At 38.4% G+C, this 26,557-nt stretch overlaps 1 protein-coding gene across 4 annotated transcripts in view; it reads left to right on the forward strand.

The window, feature by feature from the left end:
- LOC135214478 (phosphatidylinositol 4-phosphate 3-kinase C2 domain-containing subunit beta-like) overlaps positions 1 to 26,557 on the forward strand; it is a 184,644-nt gene that overhangs the window by 60,485 nt on the left and 97,602 nt on the right. For all 4 annotated transcript variants that reach the window (XM_064248826.1, XM_064248827.1, XM_064248829.1 and 1 more), the window contains exons 5-8: positions 856 to 993; positions 1,476 to 1,558; positions 12,359 to 12,499; positions 22,535 to 22,634. In XM_064248826.1, coding sequence (XP_064104896.1) covers positions 856 to 993; positions 1,476 to 1,558; positions 12,359 to 12,499; positions 22,535 to 22,634 — 462 coding nt within the window. The remainder of the gene's footprint in view (positions 1 to 855; positions 994 to 1,475; positions 1,559 to 12,358; positions 12,500 to 22,534; positions 22,635 to 26,557) is intronic.

Here is a 26,557-nt window from a genome sequence, read left to right on the forward strand (position 1 = left end):
TCAAGTGAAAGCAAAATGCAAAAAGAAAAATATTTAAAGATTAACAGGTTGGAAAGGAAAATGGAATATTGCAGACTATGCAAAACAACTGCGTAAAAAGTGTGCCTATGAAGTTCATTGAAGTTTTACTTAGCTACAGTCCCATTGAAACTATGAGACTTGTTGATTTCTTTGTTGGGTTTGTGCAATAGAAACATTTTTAATACCAGCTGGTGTTACTGGAATTTCCTTGTCTATGAAAATTAGTCAGTATAGGATGTGTGAGGGTGTGATGAAACAGTTACTGATTCATGGTTGGGGTGTTCAAAGGCTAGAAAGCAGCTTGAGTTTTCAGAAGATTGAAATAGTGTGGACACTTCATGGGAAGGAGAGAGTAGGAGGCAGAGTTTGAAAAATGGATCAGATGGAATGCCAACCAGTAAGGCAATCCCAAAAGATCATGGAGGTGGTCAATCATAGACGAAGACATGACCCATATGGAAATATAGGTAGAAAGTGCACTAGATTGGAGAGTAAAGAGGAAACTTACTGAGAGTGTAACCCCCCTTACGAAAAAACCTGCTCTATGAACATAGATAGTGAATGATGTAGGGTTTCATTCATTGAACCACAGTAACATTTTAAAATTTTAAGCTTAAATAATAGTTTTTCATTTAAATATCTTTTTCTACATTCTTAAGTTTTATCGTTGTAGGATATGTGTTTTTAATTTGCCACTTTTAAAATTGCTATAGTCAAAAGATTAGCTAGGTAAATCATGCCTCGGTATAACTACTCTCAATTACACTTCATCCCTCTGTTTGGAAACACTAATTTTAACTTGTGTTGCTTATTTGTTTTCTTTTTTCTTTACAGTTGAATATACTTGGGATGACCATGTAGGAAATCCTGGATTACTGCATAGTTCCTGCATCGAGGGCTCCGAGGACCCAAATCTAAGTGTTAAGCTCAAAGTCTACTATGGGGATAAGACTCTTGCTTTCACTTGTAATTGTAAGCTCTTTTCCTTTTGTTTTATGAATGTTTCTTTTTCAATATAAATTTTCCAAGCTTTAACATTTTTCCCACCACAAAGGTATAAGAGGCCTATTCCTCACTAAGATTTTGTGTAGATTTGAGTGAATGAAAAAGTGTTTGTGTGCATGTTGGCACATACTTGCATTTGTGTATTTATTAATTTTGTGCTATGACACTTGCCTAAATTCTGTTTTTTCTAAGTACGCAATTATCTTCATTAGAGGTTCATCATTTCTGGATTTTGAATAGCCCTTGCATCAAACCTTTTACACTACCATTATGGGTATACAGGACTCGCTGTTTTATTATGAATACAGAACTAGTCAGTTGGGAGTCTCTAGCATATTCTAGTCATTTGGGCATTGTTTTGAAGTCATCTTTATTTATCTCAAGAATTTGTGTTTTGTTTTTCAGCTTTGAGAGAATTTGTTCCATTTTTTACCCATTTTCATTTTCAGTAAATTCCAGTGTGGAACACGTCGTGATGCACACAGTCTGTACCCTGGAGCTTGAGGGTGAATCAGCTGATTATGTCCTTAAGGTAGATATTTTAAATAATACGACCCTTCATTTTGCCTCTTCCTTTTTCTTCGTCAAGATTGCTTTTTCAAGTTTTCCTAATCCCCTCCTGTGAAAGCTCAGGGGCACGGTAGCAAAGTCTGTGCAAGCTGCTCTTGTAATTTACCTTGTAGTTGAAGATTTTTAAGGGCATAGTAAATACTAGTTGAAGTTCCTCACTTGATGTCGGAATCCATTATGAAACCGTGAAGGCATAATAGCAAGTCTTGGACACTGCTAGCTTATTGGTAGATTGTAGAGGTCAAATAATTGCTTTCTGAGGTACCAAAACATTGATGATTTTCAAGTGATGTTTTCTCTGTTCTTATTCAGATAACAGAACCTGAAATATAATACATAATGCAATTTTCAAAATGTTGTATTGATGGCTTGTTCCTTAAGGCTAGCTGTATGAGAAGTTATGAGCTTGGTGGTATGATTAAATTTCTTCAAAAATAATAACAACTCCAGAGCAATGCATTCTTCAAACCTTAAGGTAAATTGAATGTATTTATGACAGATAAAGGTACTTTCAGTATTAGTTAAATAGATGTTAGAAAGGAATGTTATTTCACTTTTGCTGTTTGCTCTTTCATATAAACAATTTAAAAAGCATATTGAGATGGGAGAGTAGGTTTTAACGGAAGTAATTGTAGAAAGTTGACAGTCTTAGAATATGTAGATGATGCTTGTTAACACTCAAAACACAAGATTTACAAAGTTTGCTTAGTAGAATGCTTTATATATCTAAAAGAAAGGCCCGGAAGAGAAACGCATAATGAGGGTAGAATGTATAAGGACACAATGACATTCAGTAGAGAAAGGATTAATGTGGTCGGATCTTTCAAATATTTAGGAAAAGTGAGTTGGACTGTAGTTAAAGACTAAAACAAGGCATAGCAAACAGTGGGCAGGCTGAGTAAGATTTGGGAATTATATAAACAAATTGCATGCAAAAGTAGGAATTTTACATAGTTTATTATTAATCTGTAATGTTATGTGATCCAGCTGGTGCGATAAAGATTATCCTATTGTTAAGACTTCAGGTTTGTTGGCTATGAAAAATACAAATTGATTAAAAAGTTTTTCATGTGCATCATGGTAAGGCATTAAGTTATATATATAAAAGTTTTTGTAGAATTTGAAGTGAAGTATTGAGAAGTACAGGCAGCCCATGGTTAATGGCGCAACCACTTAGTGGCAAATTGGTTTTATGGCTGTTGTCAAAAATATTCATTAAAAATAATGTATTTTAAGGTAATTTTACGGCACAATTTTCGGTAAACATCACTGCTATCGCCCTTATGTCTAATGAGTACATACATTTGTAGAAATACGGTTCAGACCTTAAAAGTTATGCCAATGATATTACAAATTTTTACGCCCCTGAAGCTGTTCTATGCTGCTGTCTGCCGCTCTTCCAAAAATATAGCATTAAAAAAGTGCAAATTTAGCCATTGATGTGTAGATTTATAAATGTTCATGTTTTGATGTTTAAAATGTGTATGAAAATGTATTATGTATAGTGTATTTTTTGTACATAAATATGATAACAAAGGCAGCTTTTGAAACTGCCCTCCACATTATCAAAGAGGATGTTTTTTCATGTTCGTTCTTGTCCGCTGCCGCCTTCCGTCCTTCCGAAAATAGTGTAAAAAGTGCAAATTTAGCAATTGATGTGTGGATTTTATAAATGTTCATGCTTTAATGTTTAACATGTGTGTGAAAATATATTATGTATAGGGTATTTTGTTCATGAAACTTACCTGTCAGATATATATATAGCTGTATTTTCTGAAGTCCGACAGAATTTCAAAAACTTCCGGCACACGCAGTGGTCGGCCAGGTGGTTAGTACCCATTCCCGCCGCTGGGAGGCGGGTATCAGGAACCATTCCCATTTGCTATTCATAATTTTTCTGTCGCCGGTGCTGGAAACACCTGTTTTCAGTACCTCCGTCTTAGGATTTTGGAAACTTCATTGCCGCTAAGTATCCTAATTGTCTTTTAATTTATTTACTTGGATTTGTGGCTAGGCATATGCTATCTTAAATTGATTTGAATTTGATTCATTTTTGCATAAGATATCTGAATCTAGTTAGGCTAGTTTCAGAGGGTGTTGTCTGCAAAGATAGGGTGTGGCTACCGAAAGCTTCGGTAGATCCGCACTTGGTATGCACGAGGGGTATGGGTCTTGCTTCTTTGTTGAGATTTGTCATGTAAGGAGTGTGAGACTTTGTCTAATTCCGTAAGGAGGACGTATGATTCGTATGTACGCAATTAATCAGTAAACATGTCTAATTCCGTAAGGAAGACGTATGATTCGTTTGTACGCAATTAATCAGTAAACAAAAGTCAGGGTAGTGAACCTGCTAACCTTCCTGTAGACTTTTTGCCTAACCCTGTAGTATGGCCTACTGGTTATGAATATGTCTGCGAGAGGTGATCGCTCTCCTTCATTGTTGTGAAGAGTGCTACTTCTGTTATTGTTACTCCTAACCCTGTAATGTTGCCTTCGGGCCCTAATACTCTTTCGATTCGTAACTTAGAATCGAAAGTGCTTGCTTTAGAGAGCAATAGTGAAGTGACTAAGTGCAGTGACAGTGCCCCTTGTGTAGTGGAGGGTGCGTCAGATCGGCCTTATTTCGCCTCTAGGCCGGGACCTCTGCTTGACTCCCAGGACCCGGGGAGAGAGCATGTCGAAAGCCGAAGGAGGGTTACGAGGAACCCTCACCGATCTGGCGTGCCTTCAGCAGTGTCTGATGAAAATCCCCAGACTGCCAAAGTGCGTGCACGTGCACGAATCCTGAAGGATTGCTTCTCGTCCTCCGAAGCGTCCTCCCCGCGCAGGGGTTGGAGCTTTCGGAAGGACTCGCGCCCTCTAAATAGAAGCTTTATAGAAGAGGACGCTTCACGTCCTCTCTCTCTCGTTATGCGTTTCAGTGAGAAGTAAGAAGGCGAACGTCGCCTGATCACGTGTACCTCTTTCCACCGAGAAATATGAAAAAGAAGTCTTAGTAGCAGGACGCTTTTGAGAGCGGACGCCCGAGCTTTGTTACTGTGAGAATAAGAAGGCGTTCCCTCGCCCCTCGTATTCTCACACGATCAACCCTTCTCCTGAGACTGCTTCGTGCAGTCGGATTTCTCTCCGAGATGTATCTCTCTCTTCCCTGCAGGCAGTTTCTCTCGCTTGTTTTGACGCCTGTCAGGAGCGTGACGCTTTTCTGCATGCTTCTTTTGACGCTCGGTTTGGACGGGACGCTCGGATGGACGCCAGGCGCGCGCGGGTGCACGCCGAGCGCGCGCCAGTGGACGCTGAGCGTGCTCGCCAGTGGACGCCGAGCGCGCGCCAGCGCACGCCAGGTGTGTCGCCTGGCTGAACGTTTCTGTTGAACTCTTCAAGCTCTTGTTTACGATTTGGGCCTGAAGAATTTTTACCTCTACCTTCGTTGATACCTTAGTGCGTCAAGTATCACCTGAGGTGATAGAAAGAAGGTGCCGGACATCTGGAGAGGGTTTCAGATGCCCTGGATCATAATCTGAAAGAAGTGGAAGCAATTCGGTCGTCCCTCCAGTCCTCAAAAAGAGTTTTTGGAACCAGTGGTCCATATCAACTCTGATCTTCCACAGCTCTCTCATATCTTAGGAGGTATCTTCTCTCGGTCCCTGTTCGGGTTTACAAGAAAGAGCCTATTATAACAACAGACGTAGAATGTAACGATGGATTGCAAAAGTCTGTACGAATCGTCTCGATCGACGGCAGCAACTACTGACTTCCGAGTGGAATCTTTCTTTAGAAGTATGTTGAGAGTTGTGGAGACTTTAGGGACGTCCTTTCATTCATCTCTATGCTATGTTGAGGACGAAGAGGCTTCTTCTTCTCTGCTCCCTTATTCTTGATCTGGGAGCGGTACCATTAAACGCCATCCTATGATATTGAACGGGGATGGATGTTTAGTCTCTTTTCCCCTTTTTCAAACGCTTAGGAAATGTAATAAAATGATTTATGACGTGAGGGATGTTTAGTCTCTTTTCCCCTTTTTCAAACGCTTAGGAAATGTAATAAAATGATTTATGACGTCACAGGAGCGACAATGACGCTGATCGCCCCATGTTGGCCTTCAAGATCCTAGATTCACAGAGGTCACGTCCTTCCTAGTTCACTTTCCAAGGACCTTTTCCGAGAGAGTCGGTCTACTCTAACACGAAAGGTACCAATAACCTCTCCGCTCTGAGTCTGACCACGTTCAGACTATCGAGATGTTGACAGCATAAGATTACCGTCTTCCCTTTCCGTTTGAAGAATGGGATAAGCTGGCAGTCACAACTATTAAAGAATACGCAAATATGTTGTTGACGGCCTTTGGGCTCAGAGATTTGCTTCTGTCAAACAACAAAGCCCTTCACGATCTTTGAGTTCTGTGGAATCTCGAAACTCGCTCACCATCTACTTTTTGTCTCACCTGTTTTCTCGGAGTCAGACACTCGTGCGAGATCAGGCGACATATAGTAGCCCTGAGTTTCTTGTTGAAGAAGTGGGTTGCGTTTATACACCCCCGATGATCGTTTTACATGAGACCAGGTTGGACTGTCAGGCATTCGTCATTCGGGACTGAATCGCCTTTTTGCTCCTCGCTCCTTTCTCCTGGCACCAGGAGCTCGAGTCAGGAGTTGCTCAGGAGTTGATTCGCTAACGACGTTGGGTTGCGTTGATACACCCCTCAAGGTTTGCTTAGCTTAAATCGCCCAGGCAGTCCAGACACTCGTCCTTCAGCGAAGAATAGTGCCTTATGGTCTTCAGGGTACAGCCTTGCTGTCCTTGATTCGTCTGACTGGTCAACTGGTCGGTCACCTGACTTTAGTACAGATGGACTGACTGTGCATGTCCAGATCGAAGCTTTCTATATGGAACTTAGACGTAGTCTGAAGTTCTTGATGTCAAAGCATTTCGAACCTCTCCTTTTGGTTAACTTATTGCACGTGACCAGAAAGGCCTATTTTCTAACCACTCTAGATACGACAAAGAGGGTTAGTGAGGTTTTAAGCCATCGTCAGAAGTTTTGGCTTTAGGGAACAATGCGGTGTGTTCGCTAAACCTTCCGTTGTGGCCTAAGAATGGAAACCCGTCTAGTCCTTGGGCCAGGAGCTTGGAATCAAGTGATGGCAAAAGTTATTGGGCAAGAGCCAGAGAGAGTCCTGTGCCCTGTCGGGGGTCTCAAGTTTTATCTACATAAAACTAAAGAAAGTCGAAGTCCTTCGGACAATCTGCAGTGTTCCGAAAAAGACCAGACTTGCCCATATCAAAGAACACCCTGGCTTTAGTGTTAAGGAGTTCTTTCAAAAAGGCTCCTTCGTTGTGTTTGCACAAAGATTTGAAATCTTTTGATCTGAATGCTCACGAGGTGAGGGCGCGGCCTCGGAAGCATTTCAACAGAGCATGGCACTCAGTAACATACTGAGTACCACGTTTTAGCGAAGCAACTCTGTGTTCGCTTCACACTTCCTGCGGGATGTGAAGACGGCATATGAGATCTGCTGCTCGCTAGGGCCATACGTGTCTGCAGACACAATCTTGGGGGCAAGAAGTACCACTCATCCTATCCTGTAGAAAATGGTTAGGAAGAGCTCTTAATTTGGTTATTGAGTCGCCGCCAATGGCTACTTCTTAACTCTTAAGCCTTAGTTAAAACACCTTAACTTTGGCTAGGTTGGTCAGGTGGTGATATATATATATATATATATATATATATATATATATATAATATATAATTTATTTTATTTTTATTTTCTTCTTTAGCCCTCATGGTATGGTCAATATGGTCTAGTCACATTGTGGTCATGCCCCCGTTGACAGATCATCTGGAGTGCACCAGCTTTATAGGTCTCTACCTCGCTGGCAACTCTAGTAAAGCAGAAGCAGACTTGGGTGACAGTAATCACAAAGTCAGCTATGCTAACAGGTGGAACCAAGATGTAAATCATCTGCATGCATTTGTTTCCCAAAATCCTTCTATTCTGTCCCTTCCCACCTCCAACAGTGGGATTCAGCTATATATATATCTGACAGGTAAGTTTCATGAACAAAATGATATTGTTATGATACAATAAAGTTTGTTCATACTTACCTGGCAGATATATATATAGCTGTATTTTCTGAAGTCCGACAGAATTTCAAAAACTTCCGGCACACGCAGTGGTCGGCCAGGTGGTTAGTACCCATTCCCGCCGCTGGGAGGTGGTTATCAGGAACCATTCCCATTTTCTATTCATAATTTTATTTCCACTGTCCCCTGAGGGGAGGTGGGTGGGTACTTGATTATATATATCTGCCAGGTAAGTATGAACAAACTTTATTGTATCATAACAATATCATTTTTATTTTTGTACATAAATATGATACATAAATATGATCCACGTTACGGGAGGATGTTTTTTCATGTTCGTTCTTGTCCACTGCTGTTTCGAAAAATGCATTTGCAAAGACTTCACATGGTTTATATTTTATTAATTTGGGAGCTAATTATAATGCATTATGTTAATGAAACCTCAGCTTTTTGTTGCAAATTTTCATGCTCTTATGTTTAAAATGTGTGTGAAAAATGTATTGCAGTAAGCATGTTCATTTGAAGATTTTGTAATAGCCCTTCACATGATGAAGAGAATAGGTTGTTCAGTTGTGCCCGAGTAATGAGATTTTAATTTATATTATTGAATCACATTTTTATAATATTATATTTACAATTTTTGCATAAATTCATTTTAAAAGATAAAACTCGCAGATACATTCGATTTTGCAACACTGCAATTTGTTTGTTTTTCCATGGGATAGAAGTACAAAATATAACTCTGCAACTCGGTTGAATTTTTGCTTTGTTACACCAAAAAAAAATTGAGGTACGACCGTACGAGCTCGAGATGCTGCTGCCATGTAGATGGCATAGTGAGGAAAATTAAGATAAGCACAGAAGAAAAAGTAAATATGCATTTTTCCCATAAATCTTTTAAAAAGTTATACATTACTTCACTGTATCCAATGTTTTATGTATTCTCATATTATTGTACGTATTATAAAATACTACGGTAGATCTAAGCTGGTATTCCACGGAGCGGTCAATGTTTTGGTTTGGAAATCTGCTGTTGGCGAATAAGAGTTTTTTTGCCATATTTAACACAATTCTGAGCGAATTTTTTTGCTTCTAGTTAGCATAAACGAATATCTAGATAGTACTTGACTTATATGAGACATGGTCATTTTTCCTTATACGACGTGTATTTGATATAAATATGACTTGAATGTCTCGTTGTGATTGTGAACTAAATATTTTTAATTTTTTCGTTAACGGATTACATTGGCGGCATGTTTATTGAGTAAAACAATTGATTTTTTGTCTAGAGCAAATAAAGTTATTACTTTAAGATATCTCAGTCCTATTCTACATAACGTCATTTATAACAACTTTGGTAGTAGATTATTATAGTATGATGACAAAGCCAAACGGATGTTGTTATCCAATTCGGTTGTACTTAGAAAAAAAGTTTTCTTGTTCGGTTGTTCATGGCTGTACGCGTTTACGCAACGAGTATAACATTAAAACCATACTTTCATCATTCTCTTTTGCTGTTTTTGAACTTATGTAACTAGAAGATAGGATAAAGTTAGGCTATTGTAACTTGGTCTCTCGTAAAATCGGATCATCGTCAGACGAATTACCATAACTTGAACACTATAGCTACCTTTACACTGTATAAAACTTTAGTATATCTTTACATACTGTAGACACCCAAAGGATTAAAGGTAGGCTTTTTTCACTTTAAAGTATTTATAATACTACTGTACAGCAAATTCTATAGTACTATACCACATAAATATAATTTTACTTATGGTGCCATTGTGGGATTACGGCGCTGTTTGACTGGTCTAGGGTGCGGTTAACTGGTTTATTACTCTGAAAGAAGGTGTGCGGCGTTGTAGACTTCAAAATTGCTTAGCATTGAAAATCGCTTGGTGTCGGCGTCCAGGAACAGAACCCTTGCTGCTAACCGAGGGCTGCCTGTATAGTAAGTTACTTAGAAATGATACCATGAGAGAAATTATGGACATTCGGTATGTAGATGAGATAAGATAAAAGGGAGATGGAGATGGCTAAGACATTAACACATCTGGGAGAATAGTACATAACGGTGTCAACTGGCCTTCTGTAGACCCAAGAAGAGTTAGAAGATCCAGACCAATTACATATTTTTAGTGTTAACAAATTATTGGTACATATAAACCTTTTGTATAGGATTGTTATATATAATTATTTTGTTTAGAAGTGTTGAGTAGTAGATTAGTTTAATCAGACTAAAGTATTAGGCAGTAAATGTGTTGTCATAAAGACAGAATTGAAACTCAGGAGTCATTGCAGTAGTATTTTAGTATGGTTTACTGGGTTTATGTAGTTTTGTATGAACTGACCAAGTCTAGTGACCATCAGTGTGCAGAAAATAAGGTGGCTTTTCTTACATAGGCAAAACTAAGCATTGTCTCTGGTTATGAAAAAGTTGTAACCAGACCAGAGAGCTAATTCCAAGTATTTCTGCAATAGAAGTAGGAACATTTGTATTGTTGTTGTCACTTTCTACAGATTTAAGAAATTATTATTTCATTTATTTTCCTGGGTTAAAACTATAGCAACACCCTTGGGTGACAAGCTGTATATTACCTAATGTATTTATAGCTTTTGGCTTAGTAGGTACTTAGAGTAATCTGTACTTAGGAATGTCTTATAACCTTGATTAAATCTGTAGCACTGTAGCGTGTAGGGGCTTTATTTGTAAGATTTTTTTTTTTTTTTGGTGAGGGGGGGGTAAAGTTTGAGAAATTTTTTGTGTTAGCTTTGGTGTTAAAAAAAAAAAAAAAAAGTGTTTGTGGAATAAAAATACAGTATAAGCTTTTCAGATATTTTAATGAAATTATTACTCATGTTTTTTTCACATTGTGTTTTTACCTCATCCAGATTTACATTTTGAAATACTTATCTGTTTAGGCTATATTCACAGGTTATATAAATACACTTGACCTTTATTAATTTTTTTAAGCATGTGTTATGAGTGTGCTTGTAGAATGTTTCAAATATGTAACTAGTATGTTATACTGCTCTGTAACTTAAGTTTCCCTTCACATATGTATTTTCATAATTTTCATGATAAATTAGTCCAGATTTTAACATTTTTATATTTGCAATGACCTTAAATATACAAGTGTACTGCTAAATGTTAAAGAATGATATTAGTGTTTAAAATCTTTCATCATGTATTCACTTTGCAATATTATTAATTTTAGTTTAGTGCATAGTTTCCTGCTGATGTTAATGAAATTTCATTTCTTATACTAATACATACTTTGGTAGTAGTAGATTATTAGAGCCAGCTTGTATGTGTTCATATTTCTTAGCAAAGCTGAAAATATTTGTGAATAGGATATGGTTCTCAAGACACTTTAACCAGCTTCACAGCATCAAGGAAAAGTAAGTTTGTGAAAAGAGGAAAAGTTTGTTGCCTGGTGATGCAAGATTGCGGATTCAATGTGGAGCTGATCACTTGTATCATCAGTTATATGTAAAATTCAAAAAATTATTCATCAGAATGTGCAGCTTTTATCAATCCAAATTAGCTGTACAGTCACTCAGGATGTTAGCACAGTGCATTTTTTCTTATTTGACCATATCACCTCTTGAATATAAAACCTCTCCAGTTGAACAGCTTAAATAGTTTTTTTTTTTTCCTGATTTATGATGCAGGTACTGTAGGAACAAGTTTAGACAATGCTTTTAAAAGCTGCTCTCGTTAATCATTCCACTATACAGGAGGACTGTGATTATAGTAAAACATGGTGTCTTTGGTATGTATGTGAATTGATGTCATTCAGGTTAGAATCCAATGGTGTTTGTTTAAAATGCAGAAGCCTTATCATTAGGTTCTTTGATTGAAGAGAAATTTTCTTTCCAATTTGTGTTAGGCATTGCAAAATTTATTTATAATAAGGATACTTTATAGGTTAATATCAAGTGATTTACACAAGAAGGTAAGTAGTATACATATGAGTGCATTATACAAAAAGGCAATATATATTGAGAGGTGCTAAATAGCATAGTTTTTCCACTTAAAACTGCTTTGCTTGTACTTAACAACTGATTCTGTAGTCTTTTTCATTTAACTGACTGGCCATTGACTACAAATTTCTCCTGTAATAATGGCCAATCTCAAGGAGAATGTAGAATTGTTTCTTGTTCTCTTATAATGTACTTTTTGAAACTGGAAATGAAGGTTGTTCCTCAAGTTTTACTCAGAATGGTTTACTGAAGTTCCTGTTTTATAAATGAAAGATTTGCTGTCCTGTTAGTGATGGATTGGTATTCTTAGTTATTTGTACTTTTCTGTGCCATATCTAAGGAATTGTTATTCCAATAAAGGCATGAAGAGAATAGTACTGTACTATGAGTGTTTTGTATTGGTTTTACATTTGAAAACATCTATATTTTCTTATAAAAGTTTTGCAAATAATTGAAAAGTATGTATATTGATGTACATACATGAAATTTATTGCCTTATTGTCTCAAACATTTCATAATTTCATGAGCAGTGAAATAAATAAAATCCATATTTTAGTCTATATACATTACAAGCTACAGAGAGTGTAAAAAAATCTACCGTTCTCATTAGTGTGTGTAGATAGGGTCATTTTATTGGTATAACTTTGGCTTGTTGTCCTTTTGGGTTTATATTTTTATTTGTATTTATAGGTGCGTGGCATTGACGATTATTTGTCTGGAGAAACTGCCCTGGGAGAGTATGAGTATGTACACACGTGCATCAAATACGATCAGGATGTGTCCTTTACCCTTTTGCATGCTGACTCGGTTAAGCGGTCGTATCAACGAACTGTAAGTAAACCAACTATTTGGAATGCCCCAATATGAGTAAGGTCTTTAATCTTTGTCCTCTATTGTTACAGTGTAAATGCTTTGTTTGACAAACTGGAAGAAGAGCTTTATAGTGTTCTTTGGCTTATCAAGTTTTGTTGACTTCTTTCCTTTTGATTTTTTATTGCATCCAAGAATATGGTAATTATGTGATAATAATTAATGTTGTAGGATGTTGTCTGAGAAGGAATGAGAAAAATAATGGTCACTTTGCCCCGCAAATGGTAGGGGCTTACAGTGTGCCTTATATGGCACATTGTAAATTGTATTCAAGGTTCTTGGAATACTCTTGTGGATCTAAGTTTTTTATCTGGTACTTTTTATATTGCAATACTCTTATTGAACACCTGAATTAGCCCTGGTCACTGACCAGCCTGAACTATATCCCCCACAGATTTACCCACTTAAATGGGAAATTTAAGAGTCTGCATTACCTACGCTGTAGGTAAACTCTAGCTAAATGAGTTACCTACCTGTGTTACCGTTGGCAACGCTGGTGCAAATACTGGCCACCACAGGCCCGTCTCCTCAATGTTCTTCGTTCGTGTGGAGAGCCGGGCATGTTCCTGCTCCCAGCGAAATTTTGGCCTTTTAGCCCGACCCTCATAGTGTTTACCAAGCCCTTGATAGGGTTTGATATCCTTGGCTTTTGTTTAAGACGTCTCTTCCAATTTTCCCCGATTTGGATTATATTTAAATGGTTTTTTTGATTGTCAAAACTCCTCTGTTATCATTGGGAGGAGATGGTCGAGCCTCAAGAAAATCCTTACCTCAATCTCTGCTTCATCAGCCTCTCCTCCAACAGCTGCTGGTTGAGATGTCGACATGCTTAGTTCCTGTGCTATGTGCAACGAAGGATGAATAACTCGAAGTGACAGACATTCTTTTTGTTTTAGCGGTAGGCAAGTGCAATGCAATGTCAGGTAGAGGTGTAAATAAATGTAAGGATTAGTTCATTAGATCATTTAGAGGACTACCTTAGTTGTAGGAATAGAAGATAATAGCAAAATCACAAGAGTTAAGCAAAAAAGAGCTAGAGTAGGAACAGTTCAGAATTGGAAGACAGAATGTCTTAATTTGTTTGCTCATTTCATGACCAAGCTAATTGAAATGGAGATAGCAGTAGTAGTGTAGGTTAACAAATCTTTCTCTTTCAGCTCTCCTGCCTGTTCCAAAACCAGCCCTAACGGTTGCCGGGGGTCATGGAGATCCAAAAACCAAAAGGGTAGGAACTACCAGCCAACCCAGCACGGAGCAGGCAGAGTTTAGCAGCAGATTTCCCCTTAAAGTGTAAGTTGTAAGGTTAATGCAAGGTAGGCTGGGGACAGACGAGTAGTGATAACAGGTCAAGTAGTGTTTAGGAAGAGAAGCACAGGTTAAGTTCCCTTGGGTTTGGACTCCCTTGTAGTGTTTAGTGTGAAGGTTTATCTTTGAAGCCATCTTTGGTTTTATTTCCTGCTTTTAGTTCTTTGCAACAGAAGGTTTCTAGTCCGTGGCTGGTCGTTTGGACGTGGTGTCTGGTTTGTCTGGTTCTGAAGGTTTGGATAGCGCTCCTTCATCTTCAAAGGTTCCTTTTTCTGTCTGTGGGTAAATTTGGGTCATCTTACGGTAGTGGTAATCCTGGTGATCAGATTGTCAATTTGGCTTTATTCATCAGTTAAATCTCTAGGCAATGCATATTGACTTATGATAATTCAGTACAAGAGAAATTGAGTAACATTAGCAACAGTAGTCCAGCCTAAAGTATACACTATACTACATAGTGATTACAAATATTGGCCAATCCTGGAGATTCAGTGCATTCTGACTTAGGATGATTCTGTATTGGAGTAATTGAACACTAAACGAGAATTGAATAGTGTGATATTTGGTACAAAAACATAACTGAACAAGAACGAGAATCAGATTCGGTCCGACTTCAGCATTATTGGACTGTAGGCTTGCCAGCTATGTAATCCAATATTGTAAGTATCCTCATATTATTGTATTGTAAATACTAATATAGCTGTCATATCTTGGTTTGGGATTGTCATTCAGCTGATGGCTTGTCCGAGTTACCTTGCCTTATTTAACTCATTCTCAGCTGAGGTAAATAGAAGAAGTATTGTTATTCCCATTGCACTTCTTGGCCCTGATTGGCTAGCTTTGACTGCGTAACTAAGCTCATCCCCACCTATACCTTGCTTTCGTCTGGCAGTAGTCAAGCGGGAAGGTGGTCTTTTAACCATGTTGACATTGACATAGCTAGTAATGGTATCTTGTATCATAAATCGGAAATCATAAGGAATTTGTATTTTTCATTGCTCTCCAAGAATATTCCCTCAGGTGATGGAATTCGGTAGTATGATGTCTCAATCAGTTAAGCAGACGAATTTCCGTCAGAAATTACATGATGTCAATTAGTTACAAATATAATTACCAGTTGCATTATCAAATTACAACTGAAATTTAATATTAGGTAGTTTAAAGATTTGCACTTAAAATTACCTTGAAAATGTGAAATTGATTACATTTCAATTGAATTACAACTACAAGCTTGCCATTAAGGCATAGCCCTACTGGGAGGGGGGTGGGGGGGATGTGGCCTAGACAGGCAGAGATGCCGACTAGTCAATTCCTTCACTCCAGATGCAACCATCTCACTGGGTCTCGGAGAATGTCCTTGTTCCTAGTTAGCATAAATGAATATCTGGATACTTTACTTATATGGAACAGTCATATTGTGCGTCTTACGACAAATTTTAAGTCCAAGTTTGACTAATATGTCTCATTGGAAACTATTTTTTTTCTCCCCTCCGTTAATAGATTGCGTAAATTTCAGCGATTCCGTTCGTTTTCACTCTTTTTCATTGGTATTACAAGATTTACGCTATTTATCTTTTATTGGTGTGAAAACAACAGTAAATGAGCCCTTTATACTGGTAGTTTTCTTGTTTTTACCACGACTGTGTTTGAATTCATATAAAAGCTTGGGAGTTTTATCCATGTGGCCAATGCACGTAATATTACCTTATCAGCTTGGATGTTGCTATCAGATTTGATCGTATTAGCGATCAAAGTAGTTTCTCGTTCGGTTGTTCATGGTTGTACATGGTTATACAAGTACATATATATCTTTAAGATAATACTTATTAACTTAGAAGGTGGTAAGTATTAACTTAGAAGATGGTGTAAAGATATGAAGGTAGAGAAGTTAGACAGTTGTAATTTGGCCTCTCTCTCTGCCTTCCTTTTACTTTCCTCTTTTCATATTCTCTTTCTTCATCTTACTTTTCACCCTCTCCTAACACTTGATTCTTAGTGTAACGGAGAGGTTTTTCCTCCTGCTACACCTTTCAAACCTTTTACTGTCAATTTCCTTTGTGCTGAATAACCTCATAGGTCCCAATACTTGGCCTTTGGTCTAGATTTTATATTAAACTCAATTATCTCGCTGCCTGACTGCACGCTGCTGCCTGCGCCAGCTGCGTGTGAGATATAGAAAGACTTATTTTCAAAATGTAGTAGTGCCAATTTTAATGACTAACCCCATCGTAAAATCGAATTATCGTAAGAAAGACAAATTACAGTAGCTTAAATATGGACTGTATTCACGATCATGTCTTGAAGAATTTTCCTGAGTTTTCTAATAATGTTTGTTAAGATTATCATGGGGAACAGAGTTGGTCTAGTTTCTTTCTCTCCCAATTTCTTCTAAAACTTCTCATGTCTTAATACAATCTTCTTTATCTGGTCATTCTTCGGAGGTCGCTTCAGAGTCTTCTCTCGCTCATCCTGTGTCTTTGCCATTAACACAGCAAAGCAAAGTTTTCATCGTTTCAATCCTGAAATTTGGGGTTCGACGACTCTCTCTCTCTCTCTCTCTCTCTCTCTCTCTCTCTCTCTCTCTCTCTCTCTCTCTCTCTCTCTCTCTCTCTCTCTCTCTCTCTCTCTTTGGGCTTGAGGGAAGTAATTTTGGCAGGGCTGTCTTCTTAGCACCTTCCATGGGTCCTGTTGTTCTCAGGCTGCTGGTCTGGATGCTTCAAAAGGCGTTTGCGGAATCTTCCGCAACTCCATATTTTCATCCTTTACAGGGTTTGAGACATAATGTGTCACCCGTGGTTCTTGCGGGGAATACGGCAGCTGGCGATTCGTCTGCGCCATCGTTGACTGTATCAGTACCGGTTGTGTCCTCAGCCCCTCCTTTCAATAGGGTAGCTGGTAATCTTCCTTTTTCGGTTCCCTTTTTTATACTTGCGGGATTTGAGATGTAATGTGCCCTCAGCGGTTATTGCGGGGTGCTATGGCCGTTGGCAGTTCGTCTGCACCATAGTTAGTACCGTCTGTGCCCTCGGCCACCTTTCGTTAGGGTTGCAATTATTTCCTTCTGCAGCTCCCATTGGTTCCACAGTTTGTAACCTTTCATAAAAGGCATTTAATGAGCCGCACAAGTTGGTTCTCCACCTGCACAATGTCGGTGTGAGGTGCTCCGGTGGTTACTCCGAGTGTGGCTTCTTCCTTTCTCTCTCCTGCTTTTTTTTCTCAACCTTTTCCTGCGGCTTTTTCTGTTCCCCCTCCAAGGGGCTCAATGTGGGTTTGGCCTTGATTCAGGGGTTTCTGGGAATACTTCCTTTCCTCACATGATCAATGTAGGTTCAACTCTGGTCTCCTGTCCTGGTTTAGTATTGGTGTAACCGAGTTTGTTGGATCGCGTTTTTTGGCCTCTGCTCTTAAGGGGAGTTGCTCACCCATTGTTGTCTGCCAGGTGTCCTTTCATAGTCACTGGCTGATGCAGGGTTTCGCAGTCGAGAGAGACTGGCTCAAGGTTGTCATCGTCTTGGTACACATTTGACGCAACAGTGTGTGGTTTTAGGGGTGGGCGTTCATCGCCAAGGTATATTCGGCACAGGTGTTGCATTATTGTCACTGGGTATGTGCAGTTGAGCGAGACTAGCTAAGGGTTATGTCATAGTATTTAGTAGGTACATGATTTGCGGAACTGGGGATGGTTGGCTATTGGGGGGGGGGGGGGGGGGACAGGAGTCAGACAGGTGTTATGTCATCGAGTCCTGGGGGGGATGCGGGATTGCACAGTCGAATACGACTTGCTCAGGAGTTTATTCTTGTCTTGTTGGTATATTGTTGTGCAACCAGATCGGTTGACTCAAATATGATGGGATCATGTACGTCAGGTGTTGGTATCAAGTACCCAGGTGTACTAAGTTCCAGGTTCTTGGGTGCCCCTCTTGTGAGGGTTCAGCCTTTCTCCTTTTCCTGTTCCGGTGCGGTCGGACAAGCCTGACAGAGGATACCCTGTGAAGAGAGAATCGGGTGCTAGTTGTGGGTTTTTGTTTCTCCGACGAAGGAAAGCTTGTATGAATGGATGAACCTCAAAGTTAATTGAAGCAATGTTTGATGCGTTGTATTCAACTAAACCAGTAGTCTCTCAAACTTCAAGTAAGCTGATCTGGTTTCGGCAGAGTTGGGCAAGTTTTGGGGAAGACAACTCTAGGCTAGCATCACTTAGGGGCTGAGTAGACTGAATTCATCCTTGCTTCCTAATCAGGAGTGTTCTGCATGAGAGCGGGTAACCCTTCTGCTGATGTCCGAGTTCCAGTTTACAAATCTATAGAGGCTCTTCTCTCTTGGGGTCCTTTGTTGATTCGTGTGGTAGGGGTTACAGATCGTGAGGCTTGTACTATTTGGAAGACTCCTTTCACAGCCAGTCCGAGGCCTTGTCCCACTCTATGTAGATGTTGTGAGAGTTGATGGGTGTTTATCAGATCCTGGACTGTTTGACAACCTCATCTCTTTGGTTTCGATGGGGTTCGCATACCAGACTAACAGTTCAGCTGGCTGTACTACATTCTTGTCAAGGAGGGAGGGACTTCTTGTTAAATCATCTGCCTCAGCACTATCCAGACATTTATAAGAAGGTTCTGTTGAGGGTGCCTCTTGCGCTCAGCAACAGTCTTTTAGAAACAAGATATCTCCTCGATGGTCAAGTTCGTGTCATTGTCTTAGAGTTGCAGCAGCATTGTTTGATGATCGTATAGCAGGTGATGGATCACAGATGCTGCTGTGTCCGGTTCGAGCTCTCAAAGTTTATTTGTCACATACTGAGGAACTTTTACCTTGTCCGAGAATCTTATTTGGTTTCTCCTAGGTGTCCGTGTTGCTCCATTTCCAAAGTGCAATTAGTTTCTTCTTGTGAGAGGCTTTATCAAGTGTCTGTTGGTTCTTCATGGCTTTCAGAGGCTTTGAATTGGGCTTCGCGTCCAAGGGCACAAATTATCACAGATGGCTACCCTTTGGTTTTCTGGAGGAATTTTTCGGTGTCTGCGATCTTGGAGGCGGCTATTTGAGAGTTGGTGTGGATTTTCACAAGGCTCTACCTTAGGAATTTGTGTCTCACCCTCACTTCTCTTGTGTTTCTGGGAGGTGAGGAAATAATGGATGCCGCATTCAGAGAGGTCTGATGGATTTCTGCACGATTGCCTAATGATTCCTGCACTCCTTTGATCGCATCCCAGGTCCGTGTGAGATTATTTGTTTCCACAGTTTTAAGACTCTATGGATTCTTGTATTCCTTTGATCACATCCCAGATCCGTGAAAATTTATCATTTGTTTCCTCAATTTTTTCTGGGTTTTTTTTCAATTATTTCTGGTACACTGAAAGTAGGCTTAGATCTGCAGGCCCCTTTGGAGGCAGTTTCCACTGAGCAGGTCAGTAGTCACTCAGAGATACAGGCAGTCCGCAGTTATCGGCCGACTCTGTTAATGGCGACCTGATTTTATGGCATTTGTCTAGTGTCATAAAAGCAGTGATTTATGGTGCCATAACACACTTGAGTTTCGGTTATCAGCACCTTAAGGCACCGATAATAGTTATGGCACCATAACATGCCTAACAGGCCCCATTGACTGGATATCGGCACCATAAGTGCCATAAATCAGAGAGTTTCGGTTAATGGTGGTTTTTGCTTATCAGCACCCCACCGAGAACAGAACTCCCGCCGATAACTGGGGACTGCCTGTATATGATGTTTTCTTGTGAGAGGACAGGTTTTTTTGTGGATCACTCCTTGAGAATGTTTTCTGGTATCTGATCTTTGCATTTTGTATATGCAATGTTAATTTCCTCATCTGAGAAGGCATCACTGACAGATTGTATAGCAGATGTGACGTCAGAACTGTTCAATTGGTACTGTATAAAGTAAAGACAATTGTTTGTGAGTATGGAACTTGTGTGTAGGGCACAAACATTGGTAGTTGTCAGGGTCACTTACGCGACAGTTGGAGGTTGGTCAGGTGACATTTTTGTGATAAAGGGAGGGCCAAGCATTAGCACATACACTGCACTCTTTTACCCCTTTCCCAGGAGACTAATACGCCTAGAGTAGCTGTCATTTGTGGAGCAGAATGTATGTTAATATATCTGCAATTACACAGCTCACACTGGCTTACATGCCGGGTATTACATAGAGACATTATTAACACATTGCATACTTTGAATTATAGTAATCACCAAGGACAAATAGCCCAGTAATGCTTTTATGAAAGTAAGCCTTTTGTCTAAATGTATTCGTCAGCTTTGACTCTCAAAGCTTTCCAACTTGCAGATGAAGCAGGTTGACATGCAAGGAATAAGATTAGAAAAAAGTTCAAAAATGTTTGTTTGATTTCTTATGATTGCTTTGTGACAGGAGGTAGCTAGGTCTGAGGAACATGAGATAGCTAGGTCTGAGTAAATTATGTTAAGCAATAATGAAAAGGATAAGAAAAAGGGAGAACATGGCCAGTAAAAAGAATACTAATGAGAATAATCAAATAAAGCACATTAATATAGATAGTTGATTTAAATATCAACTTACATTGCCTATCTGAGAGAGTATGCTGCTGAAAATAGACCTAGGCTAAGTCAAGTTTAGGCCTTCTAACTATGTCATGCAAATTATTTTATTGATCAAAGGACAAAATTAGTTGAATCACACTTTGCTATTAAAGAATATTGACTTGTCATTAAAGAATACTGACAGGCTTAATGTATTATTTATCGGCTGTAAGTGAACTGACGATACCCATTACAGTACGAGACATTGGGTCATGACTCGAGCGGCAGCAAAGCCAACTTCCAAATGCTTATGCCATTGCTGCCACAAAGCCTTAGTTGAGAGTAAAATTAGAATTTGTGGACCCGTGGTTATATATTATCCTTACTTGACCAAATAATTACCTTTGATATGTTAGATAAGTATACTCGATGCTAATTTATTCTATGTCAAGTATAATATCTTTGAAAGAAAATATTATTTATTGATAAGAAAATAATCTGGCACCTGCATTTGGGAATATTTCCATAACAAACAATGAATCTAGTAACTGCCAATTGTTCATGGGCTGACTGTACATAAAAAGAGATGATGTAGCAATAGGTTCTCCCCTTGTAGTATACTCTTCATGAATTTCTATATGGGCACTGTGGAGTGTCAGGTTTTTGCCACCATTGAGAAATTGTTGATAACCATCCATTATCGATATTGACAACACCGAGGTAGAAATAGAACACCTGCAGCAAGCTTTCCATGACCACAGTCACCTTAACTTTACAGTTATTTTGCTGTGACTGTCTCCTCCCCTTACTTAATGTCCTGGTAGGGCAACAGGAGTAGCACTTCATCACACAAGTCTGTACGAAACTCATGAACCTGGGCTTTGCCTGAACAGAGAGAGCTAGTGTCCAGAGAGATACAAGCACACTGCAGTCAGTGCTTTCGTTAGAAGAGATTGCTCTCACTGTTCTTCTCGGAAAGATGGAGACCGAATTAGGGTGTGTTCCCCAGGTCTTAATTAACAATGCATATTCTAACCATGAAGTTACAAAGTTTATCTGTAGGACCATCAGTAAATGGTACCAGCAGGAACCTCGCCCTGCTGCCACTGAAGAATTGTCTCCCTTTTATAATGGTGTTTTCACACGAACTATGAAGAGGATGCGTGCACCCTTCACGACATCATAGAAGGGAACATCTGTCTTATGGATCCAGTGAATAAGATCAAACTATTGATTTACTTTAAAAGCAATAGAACTAGTAGCCATATCATGGAAAACAACCTAACCCCTTCAGTGTAGAAGCCTCTGAAAAGAACCAATGTGGTGTACTTTGTGCAGATGCCTAGTCCGAGAATGGCTTGGTGCTTACACGACCACAATGAGATTTTCCAAGAGGATCTCCTGCCACGTTCAGGGATGCACTATATGTAATCATGCTAAGAAAAGCCATGAAATAAAAATATCGAAATTATCAATAATGCAGCAGACCTCTACTGCCTTTACCTCCTGAGGCTGCACATGGGAAAGGAAAGGCTTAGCCTTAACACCATGCTGGAAACTTTCCTTCTCCCGATGGGGGCATATAGAACGCCACCTGCCAGTATTCCTGAGCCAAACGAGTGGACCAGTCTGGAGCTGCCTCCATCTGTTGTTAACGACCCTCCCAGTACTTACCCACCCTCTCTAATGGCTGCACGCCAAGACAGGTGCAACCATCAAGTCTAGGAGAAGGCTTTGCTCAGGGGCACTAATCCCTCAACAGCCAATCAAATTCAGCTACCCTCCCACGAGCACTCTGCAACCCTATACATAGATACTGACTTAATGAAACCATTCTGAGCCGATAATACACTCAGAAATGATTACAGTGCATTTGGAAAACTATGAAGATTCTCTATCAATCAAGAACAAGGTTGAGCTTTTACATACCATATGCTGAAAACCTGAAACTCTATAGTTATATCACACCATGTTTTTAACTTCTGACTGCATGTACCAGAATAAAAGAGACTATTCAGAACTGTTGCCTTTCCCCTTTATCCAGATTATCTAAGTCAGCCAGCTCTGAGCAGATATCAGCCTTTCTTCTTTGCGTTTGCACATTATAAAAAAATGTCATAAATTATCACTGTCATTTACGTAATAAGTTTCCTGATTCAGACGTACAGTTTTATCATTTCAGGAAGAAGACGATGATACTGTTTTGGGAATCCAGGTTGAAGACCTCATGTCAGCTGGATCAGGAGAAGTTGTTCACTATGAAACTTTAATTATTGTTGTAGGTAAGAGAACTTATTTTTATTTTAAGAAATTTAAGGCCTTGTTATATTTTTAGAAGTTTGGCATCAAATTTTATAAAAACAGGTTAAAAAATTTTGTACTGTATAATTGTTGCACTGATTCAAACAGCTTGATAGAAGTTGTTGTTGGATCTCAGAGATAATGCACATAATCTGCCATTTGCTTGGTCTAATGCCAGTCTGCAATACACTTGAAATTTCTGTCTAGCTGTCTGCTTCTTCTAGTTCCAGAAACTTGTTCATATAGTGAGTGTGGTCACTAGATTTTAGGGAATTCCTTTGATGTTTGTTATACACATTTGCATGAAGGTTAACCCTTATAGTGCGGCTGTCGCCCCTGAGCGACGACAGACACTTGTTTTAGAAGAGCAAGTGTCGACACTGGTTTACCACCATGGAAAAATGTTTACCCTTAAAATCCCTGGTCCATTTTCTTTGATTTACAATCATAGAAAACCTGGTGGCAATATCTAGCGGCATCTATTGGTGGCGTCCCGAAACATAACAATAACAAAAGAACTTGATGTTTACACCCAGCTGGGCAAGAGATGACTTTTATTTTGTTAATTTATTCATTATAAATTGGCATGTTTTACATATTAATGCATTTTTTGTGTTATGAATCGGTGCTGGTTGAAAGTAATATTTTGATAAGTTACCACAAGCTTATGTAATAGTAAAATGCAGCAGATATAATGGCCAGAATCTAAATGTTATTGTTTGGCCCTTTAACCGGCCATTTCAATTTTGATTCTTTAAATTGATCGTAAATGTACACAAATATAAGAATGAATAAATGAGTATGTTAGGTTATATAAAGACATATACATACTTTTCTTCATATATATGTATATGTAAATTATATATATATAAATAAGAGATTATTATTAATAGGGGTTAGTTTTTGCAGACTTCTGAGTCTCAAGTAGACTCTTCTCGGGCTGGTTCTCGGGGATTAATCCTGAGAAGAAGAAGAAGAAAAAAAAATTATTTAAAATAAAAAAAAATTTAGACTTTATTTGAGAAACCTGTCTTATTTGAAAAATGAATGATGTTATTAACCCTTTAACGCCGATTGGACGTATTAAAAGTCAACAAAAATTGTCTGTCGGGTGCCAAACCGACGTATGGTACGTCGACAAAAAAAAGTTTTTTTAAAAATTCGCTGAAAAATAGTTATAGGCCTACTAGGCAAAAACTTTTGAATCACGCGCCTTGGGGGGTGCTGGGAGCTCACAGATCAAGCTGTTGTTTTGTTTACAATCGTTACCCAGGTGCGCAAGCGCGAATTTCTTTCTTCTCGCTTTTCATGTAGAATACATAAAAAAACAACTCATGGTTGTAGCTTTTATCAGTTTTGAAATATTTTCATATAAATAACGATAAGTGCCAAAATTTCAACCTTCGGTCAACTTTGACTCTACTGAAATGGTTGAAAAACGCAATTGTAAGCTAAAACTATTACATTCTACTAATATTCAATCATTTACCTTCATTTTGCAACAAATTGGAAGTCTCTAGCACAATATTTTGATTTATGGTGAATTTATAAAAAAACTTTTTTCTTTACATCCGTGCGGTAACTCTGAAAAAATAAGAAATTTTTTCATCCGATTGTCGTAATGTTTCCACAGTTTTATATTAGCTGTTACATAAAGTTTTATATATGGAAATGTGCGCAATTTCATGTAGAATGCAACAAAAACAACCCATGGTTGTAGCTTTTATCAGTTTTGAAATATTTTCATATAAATAACGATAAGTGCCAAAATTTCAACCTTCGGTCAACTTTGACTCGACCGAAATGGTAAAAAAAAAACGCAGTTGTAAGCTAAAACTCTTATATTCTATCAATATTCAATCATTTTACCTTTATTTTGCAACAAATTGGAAGTCTCTAGCACAATATTTTGATTTATGGGGAAATTATGAAAAAAAAAACATTTTCCTTATGTCCGCGCGGTAACTCTTCCGAAAAAAATCAGTAAGTTTTTTGTCCGATTGTTGTAATGTTTGACCCATTTTAAATTAGCCGTTACATAAAGTTTTATATATGAAATTGTGCGCAATTTCATGTAGAATACAACAAAAAACAACCTATGGTTGTAGCTTTTATCAGTTTTGAAATATTTTTATATAAGTAACGATAAGTGCCAAAATTTCAACCTTTGGTCAACTTTGACTCGACCGAAATGGTAAAAAAAACGCAGTTGTAAGCTAAAACTCTTATATTCTATCAATATTCAATCATTTACCTTTATTTTGCAACAAATTGGAAGTCTCCAGCACAATATTTCAATTTATGGTGAATTTATGAAAAAAACACTTTTCCTTATATCCGCGCGGTAACTCTTCCGAAAAAATCAGAATTTTTTTCGTCCGATTGTCGTAATGTTTGCACCATTTTAAATTAGCCTTTACATAAAGTTTTATATATTAAAATGTGCTCAATTTCATGTAGAATACAACTAAAAACAACCCATGGTTGTAGCTTTTATCAGTTTTGAAATATTTTCATATAAATAATGATAAATAGAAAAAATTCGACCTTCGGTCAAATTTAACTTGACCGAAAGTCGAAAACTGCAATTGTAAGCTACAACACTTACAGTCTAGTAATATTCAATCAATTACCTTCAGTTTGCAACAAACTGGAAAAGACTAGCACAATATTTCGATTTATGGTGAATTTTTGAAAACTGCTTTTTTTTACGTTCACACGTTACGAATTCATGCATCATATTGTGATAATATTTTCTCTGTGTTGCTTTGATCGTTTTACGATTTGTTATATACCAAAAGCATCGCAATTTAGTGTACAATTTAGTGTACAATACAACGAAAAAATAATTAATCGTTTTGCTCACAGTGTGATTTGTATACCTATTATATATGAAATTTTTTTTCGCACTGTCATATATTCCTATATTTATATATGATAATGATATTTTTTTTCATTTCTGATGGTTGCATACTAAACTTCAGGCAATGACAAAAAAAAAAAGCCAAAAATGAACTCTTTAATCTTGAAAATTTAGCGTGCTGTGATTTTTTGAAAAAAAAAAATTTCAGCTTTGGTGCTCACTCGCGAACGCCGCCGGCATACGGGAGACACTTTCGGAAATACCAGCTCGGCGTTTAAGGGTTAATTGAAAAATCTTTGCTTTCAGCAAGAATACTTTTCATTTTTGAATTCCATAGATAAATAGATCTTTGCTGGGTTCAATTTCGGCACTCAATAAGTAAATGCTGTACTGTCATGGGTGTTTGACATCTGTTACACTTCATTGGGTCAGCATGTGGTGTTGACATCAAATGACCATGCAAGAATCTTGTGTGTCATATACGGAGCCTTGCTAGGATCACCTCTCTTTATCTTTCCTCCTGTGAGGATGTCTTCCATGCATACACTTCAGTTTTTATGTTTTTAAGTTTATTTGTTGTTAGCACCGAGGCCCATTCTCCTTTCTAATCCTGGTAAATCAGTGGTTTAACAGATTTTACCCAGTCTGACACTGGGGCATGTATAATTGTTGGAGGGATAATGCAGGCTAATTTGACAGCTGAGTCTGCATATTCATTTCCTTTTATTCCACAGTGGGACAGAGTAGGCCCCAATAAAATGAAAGAAATTACTAGACAGACACACCCTTGGAAATATGACCTAATACCAAGGAAGTGGGAGGTTGTATTGTGTAGATTACGTATTGACTATGCGTTTAACTCACAGCTATCTGATGAATGGGGGGAATGAGCCCTTCTGTGACAATTGCTTAGTTCCGCTGACTATTAGGCATTTGCTGGTTGAGTGTCCCAGTTTAGTGGAACTTAGGAATCGTTTTTTAGCTTATAGTAGTGAAGCAGGTGGTAATTATAGCATGGCAAAACTGTTGGGAGAAAGCATG

The sequence above is a fragment of the Macrobrachium nipponense genome, chromosome 45, assembly GCF_015104395.2.
Source record: "Macrobrachium nipponense isolate FS-2020 chromosome 45, ASM1510439v2, whole genome shotgun sequence".
In the NCBI taxonomy this organism is placed as follows: Eukaryota; Metazoa; Arthropoda; class Malacostraca; order Decapoda; family Palaemonidae; genus Macrobrachium; species Macrobrachium nipponense.